This window comes from Staurois parvus, unplaced genomic scaffold (genome assembly GCF_062004578.1).
Source record: "Staurois parvus isolate SC_StPar_1 unplaced genomic scaffold, SC_StPar_1.0 ptg000402l, whole genome shotgun sequence".
In the NCBI taxonomy this organism is placed as follows: Eukaryota; Metazoa; Chordata; class Amphibia; order Anura; family Ranidae; genus Staurois; species Staurois parvus.
This window is the reverse complement of record NW_028318198.1, coordinates 8318271-8327177: the sequence shown is the minus strand read 5'-3', so window position 1 is coordinate 8327177 and position 8907 is coordinate 8318271. Positions and strand designations below refer to the sequence as shown.

The following is an 8907-nucleotide window of genomic DNA, read 5'->3' as shown; positions in this document are numbered from 1 at the left end:
CTAACACCTAGCCTAACATCTAATACCTAAAAGCAATATTTTCAAAAAAAGCTGATTGAGAAAGAAAATGTTTAAAGCAAACCTTGCACCACGCTAAAAAAAATTCATAATCTCATTACCTTTGGTATGAGCCCAGAAAATCCAGTATTGTCTGAAAGGAATTGACTCTCGTTCCTTTCTGCACTGACTCCCGTCAGCCCCCTGGCATTGGCCAACAATTACCCTCAGATCTGGAGTTCACCTGAGACACAAAGGAAATTGCAGACAGACACAAGGTAGTATCTCAGAATGAACTGAATTTATTCTTGCGTGTTTAAACTTATATATGAAACTTAAAACAATGCATAGAAATATAAGAACCAATCAATTGACAGGTATGCATTTAACCAATTAGAATATTACATACGTCAGTCATGCCCAATCAGTTGGCATATATGTTAATTATTAGTATATACGTCAAGCTTGAACTTTTGAACAATACAGAAAGCAGACAGTTCCTCTTTACCGTTGGCTTATAATTATTAATACTCTTTCAACAGGATGTAGCCCACCACAGACTTTCAGTCTTAGGCTAGCTAAGGAAAAAGGGGAAGTTACACCTGGACAAAAAAGAGGAACTTCCTAACTCCTGACAAATTACCGTTTAAGACAAGAAAGTCAATTCTTTTAAAATACTGACTTAAGATGGATACTGATTCTTAAGATGGAAGAAGTTTGGCTCAGAGAGAGACAAGATGGTGGGACATCAAACTTAGGGGCTAATCCCTTCAAACCCCCTCTTAGGTCACACACGTGACCTTACACCTTAGTCACAGGTTGGTACCTGGGGCCCTTAGTAGGTAATCAGGGTTCCCCATATACCAAAAAAGGTTTCAAATAAACTGACCAGTGGATTTTCTACTCCTGAGCTTTCAGCTAATTCTTCAAACAATATTTGGAGGTTGTGAAGGGCTCTAATAATACTTCCATCAGAAACAATGTTATGGGGAATAAGAGTACAACCGCAGGAGTTAAACATTTTACATACTTTCCCTTTATCAGCTAATAACATATCAAAAACAGTATGGTTCTACCAAACTTTTGTTAACCATAGCCAATGTAGTTAACCCAATTTACATTCCCGCTAAACTGTACCCATATAATACAGACAAATTCTGTAACAACATTACCATGTTCAAATCAGGCAAAATTTCCTGATACTGGTTTAGAGACTTAAAAGTAAATTATGTAATCTGGTAACAGGGAATTTTCTTAACCAAATCAGTACATTCCTTCTCAGTGATATTATCTTTGTACACTCTAATTAGATAGAACATATTAGTTTCTTTTTCCTGAAAAAGGGAACCAGTCTCAATGCCTAATCTATCTTTTGATTGCATCATTACTCCTGTATTTTCCTAGCCCCCAGGGCGAGCTGCCTACGGCAGGGGCAGGAAAAGGAACTGGTGACGGTTGTTCTCCGAAAATACTATTCCTAGCGGATTGGAAATGGCTAGTAACAAAACAATAGACAATGGGATCCATACAACTATTAAAACTACTCAAAGTTACTGTGACATGGTACACAATGAGGATGACATCCCGAGACACCTCACTGCGGACACAGAAAACCACTTGACTAACATGAATGGGAGTGAAACAGACTGTGAAGATGACCAGCACCATTATGAGGAGCTGTACCGCCTTCACCCGTCTCTCTCGGCTTTGGTTCATTTGTATTGACTTGGACAAAGTCCACATGATCCGCAGGGTGTAGAAAACAACAATCACCAAAGGAACAAAATACTCAAAACCTGTCAGCATAAGTAGCTGGAAAAAACAACGTTTGTGGTTAATCGTTGTGGTCAGTATGATGAAAGTTACAATCACAGCAAATATCCAAATCAAAACACAGATGCATTTGGCATAACTGGGATTTCTCCATCTGCGTGAGGCTTTGGCTTGCACAATGGCCAGGTAGCGATCAACACAGATGCAGGTCAGGAAAAGAATACTACAGTACATGTTCACAGAGTACGTAAAACTGTGAACATAATAGCAGATATGACAGGTCTCTACATTACGGTAATACATAACAATTCGTGCTGGTAGAGAGAGACCCACTAAAAGGTCTGTCACTACCAAGTTAATGGTGTAAATAACAGAGGGTGTCCTTACTTTGGTCTGAAAACAGAACACATAAAGGGCCAAACTGTTCAGTATTATGCCCATCAAAAAAATAAAAGAGTTGATAATTAGCAACGCCACCCAAAGGCCATAGAACCTTTGATGCAAGGTTTCACCTGGGTTGGCTTGTTGAGGGATTTGGAATTGTTTGTCATTTGCTATAGATTCATTCAGTTCAAGTTCTCTGGATGGGTTGAAGTTTCCAGGGCTGACGAAGCACTCCATGTGGTTCAGATCAATCTCTCAGGACTTCTCTGGCTGCTTCTTCTGTATCTGTGTCTTTGTCTTGCTTCTTAGGGGTATGGTTTACTCTTTTCACACATCTGGCATGGATCCAGGCCTTGGAATCCTCAGTCAGAACAGCGGTCCTAGTGACAGCGATCACGGAAACGAGTTGGTTCCTGTGAAAAAAAAGAGAAAAGTGCCAGCAACATTTCTTTCAACCTTGTCCAAACTTTCAATAAACTTTCTCACATATTCTTCCTGAATCAATCCTAAATCCCCTCTTTCTACCATGAGTGGCTGTCTGGCCCAGGGAGTGGGAAAGAGCCTATCCATTAAAACCTAAAAAAGGGGGGGGTAACCTGTCTTCTTAGAAGGAATCATCCTTATCTCTATACCTGAACTCTGAGGGACATTTCCACCTAGCGGCTAAACATATCCACAATTACCCAAAAATATTCCTGTCCTTTTCCTACTTTTGGCATGTGTGTAAAATCTACCTGTGGGCGGATAAAAAATGTTAATGTCTTGCCTTGTGAGGATTGTTCCTAATGTATGTAATGCATCTAGACACATATGATTTTACCATAAAGGGGGGCCAGGGATGAAAAAAAATCCAGCAGTTCACATGTAACCTGCCATCCCCTGTGACCTATCCCATAATACTGTGAGCTGTGACCTACCCCATGATACTGTAAGATGAACAGAGGTGCACTAGCTTCTAGAATACATGGTCTCCCCTCTTGTGACACAAAGTCCAGTTAGTGGAACTTTGGTCACACTAACTACATTCCCCTTAATATCTTTAGAAGTAGCAAATGTACTGCAATATTTGATCTAACAGTGACATTTAAAATTGGAGCAGGGTCTAAAGTGGGAGGAATATATTTTATTCTCAACTTGGGGTTTAACAACAGTATAACCTCATATTCACTAAATGGTGGTGTGTAAGGTGGTCTCATGTCCAAGAGTAAATGACATAGCCATTTGAATCACCATCACAAATAATAGCAAACTTCTGAGACACACAGGCATGCCTTGAACCTGTACCAGAACCATCTCTGATCAAAAACAAAACAAAAGGGCGGAGTGTACCTCCATGCTCCCCAAGCCAGGATTCCTGACATAGTTTTACAATTTTCCCTAACATACAGATAAAACATTTGATCATATGCGGGCAGACCAAGACCAGGGGCTATTACCATAGCATGTTTCAAATACACAAAAACATTACACATTTCAATTAACCATTTCTCAAGATCTGACATTTCTGAACCTGTGGTTTGTCTCAAAATACTGTCATAGTAGGAACAGTCAGGTATCCATTGGCGGCAGCAACCAATCATGTCAAGAAAGGTAAGCATGTCTTTCTTGGTCAATGGGCGGGGCAGACCCATAAGAGCCGCAGCTCTCTTTGTGACTGAATTTCCTATCACCTTTTGTGAGGACAAAACCAAGGTATTCAACAGTTTCTTAACACCATTATGACTTTGCTTAGACACTTTATGATCACATATAAGATACACACTCCACCTGGCTGGCTGTCCGCACTGAAACCAACTAAACCATGGCTAGGAGTTCATGGCTTGGGGCCTGGAGGACTACAGTATAATCCTGGAGAAATTCACTCCAGATAAAACTTTTACTTCTAAAGTTAAAGGCAAAAATTAGCCATGTCTCCTTAACAACAGGAATTTGCTAAAAAAAAACAATTTGTCAAATCAATCACTTGTAAAAAAAAACAACTCGGCATCAGGTGGGATGGAGGAAATGAGTATTGGTACGTCAGGTACTATTGGGACAATGAGAATTACAAGAACATTTATAGCCCTCAGGTCCTGCACAAATCTGTAAGAACCGTCTGGCTTCTTAACTAGATTTATTGGGCTGTTGTATGGTGAAATCACCTTTCCAAGGATTCTTGCCTTGAAACAAATGCTCCACCATGGGCACTATTCTTACCTCCTGTATTTTAAACAAAAGGGCCTTATTTATGAAACACAGTGTGGCCTTGTATTGGAATGCAGGAAATGAATCCCACATACAAGGAACTTTCTGCTCAAACTTTATATTGTTCCAGCAGAGAGTGAGGGGTCATATTTCAATAAACACTGTCATAACAGGGACAGTTGGTATCCCGGCAGATTAAGCTACAATACCTCCTTTCCCAGAGTTTTAGATTAATACTAAGCTTTCCCAAGAGAACAAATCAACTGGACAATTGGGTATGATTTTGAATAAATGCTCTAGCAGCAAAACAAAAAAACTGAAAAAGGTGGTGCTTTAAAAATGTCGGTGGGTTTCCCACCTGTTCTTATAGAGAGTTTTCCACTTTTTCAGCGAATTCTCTCCACATACTGTTTCAGGTGGTGAACTCGGGATGTCTGTTACATCCAGACTATCACTCTCCCTTAATACCAGGGAACCTGAACCCGAGGATTCTTCAAAAAATAAATCCTCCTCAGTAATTGGAGTGACAATTCTCCCTGCGACTTCATGTGTGGCAGGAGTTTGAACTACACTCTGAGAATCCTCGGGAGTTTCAACTGTAGAAGGCTGTGTGGCAGAAATCTGAACTGCACTAGTTATTTGGTGTGTCTGTGCAGATATTAATACTGGTGATGTGGGAGGTGCAGTGGGAATAGGATTCTGGACTACATAATGGTTGGTTAGGAAATCAACAATTTCCTCTGTAAGGGTGGGATAACCGTACGGTGGAGGGAGTAACATGAGAGGGTGTGTGGATCTGTCTATTTCTGACTCTAATGAATGTATTCTTGCTGCATCATTATTTCTAACTTCGGCCTTCTTTTGCCGCTTATTTTTCCTATAAAACCAAAGTGGAGCAAACATCACCCAATTCTGTCCACCTCTGGCCATATATCTTGGGTCCCACATGGGGTCTCCCTCGTACCATGGGAATGACTGTTTTTCTCCCAGACAGAGTCCCCTGACCATATCCATATGAAAAACATCATTATCACCACTATAGGGAAATGGATCCACACTGCCCATTACTTCACTCCATTCTGCTAATCTATCTACCCAGGGGTGAATTAAAGAATAATCTGTCCCACAGATACAGGCTACATAATCTATACACGATTCACCAACATTTGGGAGAGGGGGCTTATTCCTACTCTGACTTCTCCCCATATCTTACACTTGAATATATCTGTATCACAAATCTGTCCTATAGGCTGTAATGACAATTTATCCTATAAAAATGCCTGGACCTAAGATACTTTCTCTAGTCTTTCTCTAGTGACTGATAAAAGTGAAGATTATAACCTGGGTGTACAATACTTTCTAATAATATTCTGCCAATCTTTTCTAACTTACAACACAATTTAAACAAAACATTTGCATAGGCACCCAACTCGGCGTTACCACGCAATCACCTCACCCAGATCATCAACCAATAAGGCTTATCTGGGTGGGGTGGGGCATGTCACACGGAAATTGACAATACCTTCAGTGACCACTGGCCCATACACTTTACCACCTGGGCACTTGTGTCACACAAACAAATTATCTTATACTTCTATGCGATAGGAAGAAAAGCAAAGGTTTGCAGGGCAATACTGGTCAACCCCGGGCTTTTTTCCTGGTTTCTTCTCAGAGAAACTCTTTTCAATCTCTTCTCATAAGAGACTGTGCAGTTCCCAAAACTGCTCCTGGTCTTTTCCAAAAGACCTTGTGCTTCCCACAGCACTTTTGCGCCTGGCCACTGGCGTCTTAAGACGCTGAGTCCAGTGCTTACCTAAGGGCATGAGATTTCAATCAGAGCTTTACCGGCAAGACAGACTAATTGACAAAAATGACAAAAAATCTTACCTACCCGAAAAGATGATTATCTCATCCCGGACACGAGCCCCCAATTGAAAGGAATTGACTCTCGTTCCTTTCTGCACTGACTCCCGTCAGCCCCCTGGCATTGGCCAACAATTACCCTCAGATCTGGAGTTCACCTGAGACACAAAGGAAATTGCAGACAGACACAAGGTAGTATCTCAGAATGAACTGAATTTATTCTTGCGTGTTTAAACTTATATATGAAACTTAAAACAATGCATAGAAATATAAGAACCAATCAATTGACAGGTATGCATTTAACCAATTAGAATATTACATACGTCAGTCATGCCCAATCAGTTGGCATATATGTTAATTATTAGTATATACGTCAAGCTTGAACTTTTGAACAATACAGAAAGCAGACAGTTCCTCTTTACCGTTGGCTTATAATTATTAATACTCTTTCAACAGGATGTAGCCCACCACAGACTTTCAGTCTTAGGCTAGCTAAGGAAAAAGGGGAAGTTACACCTGGACAAAAAAGAGGAACTTCCTAACTCCTGACAAATTACCGTTTAAGACAAGAAAGTCAATTCTTTTAAAATACTGACTTAAGATGGATACTGATTCTTAAGATGGAAGAAGTTTGGCTCAGAGAGAGACAAGATGGTGGGACATCAAACTTAGGGCTAATCCCTTCATTGTCCACCTACCACTCTCCTAATTTAGGCCTCGTCCAACAGCAGCATATTGTTTTTCACATCTTCAGGGTTTGGCTTTCTCTTCCTGATTTTTGAGATCTTGCACATGGGCCTACAAAGATCCATTACCGTGTCAAAAATTGCCTCCTGAGATATATGATTTAAGTATCCCAGGTGTAAGTGGGAGGACAATGTATACATCACCTTTACCTAGACAAGGAATGAGGAAGTGGGAAGGTATTTCTATATGGTAGGAAAAAAATTATTTGGCCTCTATAAGAAAATTTGGCCTTTCAGTAATGGGGAGGGGAAGAATCAGGATATGAGACAAACTTATTTTTGTTGAAAAGTCCACTTTATTGTTTGCCTCTCTAAAAGCAGTCCCTTGGATGGCAGAACAGACAATAAGAACGAACACACATTTTAGTCTTTACCTACTTATGCCCCCCCTCCCCCCCCCAAAAAAAAGAGATTTTGTAACACTAAAAAGAAAATATGTGCGTGGCATATGCAGGGTACATTTATTACAGTAAAATTTTACTTGTTGTTCCATCCAACACAGAGGACTTGTTTGTATCAGCACTATTACTAGAGGAGTATGCAGTGTTCTCTTGCAGTGGGTCGCTAAGTCAGTTCCTGTGCCAAGGCCTACAGTTAAAGTCAATGATAGTGGGTCTGAGACCCCAACAACGATCCTTTTCACTATATTTCACAGGTTCCTCATTAAGGATAGCCTTAGGGCCACATTAGGAATCACATTTTACACATTTAAAGTAGGGTATTCAAAATATAGTGATTCCAGGTCTAGTTCACAGGGGTCTTACTGAACACCCAAGGACCATGAGACAAGGGTCTTTGGTTGCATTGTATAATAATATTGTATGATACATTATGGGCTGACATCCTCAAATTTGGATACGTTGGTGGCATATTGCAAACTTAACAAAAGTAACTTTCATAATTTTTAGTGTTTCCATTAGTGAAGTAAAGACTGTATAAGTCTGTGGACCCTTTCCTTACTACCATTTGTTGTTTCTGAGATAGTCAACAAGCACCGACACTTCCACATGGGAGGAAGGGGAGAGAGCTACATGATCCTCCATACCTGACAGTATCATGTATTTTTTTTTCTCCTACAGATTGAATGGAGTTGGTGGGGAATGAAGGAATGGTATGTGCTGCCATGCTGCCAGGGAGGGGAGTATCTTTGACCTGTATAGGCAAAGCACATGCTTGCTTTAAGGACTGACATTATTGTTGATGTTAAAATTAAACATTCTTATTAAGTATGCTAATAAAATGCAAAAGGTTCAATTCACAAAGCTTTACACAAGGATAAGAATCTTTTCTTTTAGCCACGTGACTGTAATTTTCTTATCTTATTGTACTAAGCTGAAAAAACTCATTTTTTAAAATACAGATCTTTATCTTGGCGTTATTAGCTTTGTCATTTCAGCTTAAAATGTTTAAACTAGATATGTAAAGTAATAGTCATTTATTGCACAAATACACAAATCAGTCTGGTCTTTTGGATGAAACATAACAATCACATTTATAGAAAATGTTCCCATGTATTTTTGTGTTTATATATATATATTTGTGATACATCATTTCTTTCTGCAGAGTACAGTATTCATAAGTCAGGCCCATGTTTTGGTGTTTTCAATTCAATAATCAAGATTCATAAAAATGGGTGAAAACATTATGTGACCCTATAGCTCCATCAAAAGTTAACACAACAAAGCCATTTCCAACAAGCATTTTTCTGTCTCATTTTTTAATTCACATGGAGGTTCTGCTGAGTTTTAAAATCCACAATATCCAATTTCCAGCATTGTTTCCTGTAAAATCTAATATTACCAGTTGCTAAACTGCTTCAGCATCTTCCTGCTTACTCTCCGTACCTACCCACAGACTAGATTTATTAAATTAATTGAGATGATGAATGACTGTACAGTGACTGTTGACTGTTCTTAGCACTGTAGAAAAACACAATTCTGTGCAGTGTTACTGCCAAGAC

At 39.6% G+C, this 8907-nt stretch overlaps 1 protein-coding gene across 1 annotated transcript; it reads right to left on the bottom strand.

Annotated features, from left to right (window-relative positions):
* Window positions 1-279: 279 nt before the first annotated feature.
* Window positions 280-5964, bottom strand: LOC149455156 (G protein-coupled receptor 20-like). Its single transcript, XM_089686608.1, has one exon. It carries the CDS (start codon window positions 2389-2391, stop codon window positions 1363-1365), a length of 1029 nt encoding a protein of 342 aa, XP_089542734.1. The 5' UTR covers window positions 2392-5964; the 3' UTR covers window positions 280-1362.
* Window positions 5965-8907: the final 2943 nt, after the last annotated feature.

Coding starts and splice junctions, on each gene's coding strand:
- LOC149455156 (XM_089686608.1), bottom strand. CDS start 2,391: ATGGAGTGCTTCGTCAGCCCTGGAAACTTCAACCCATCCAGAGAACTT.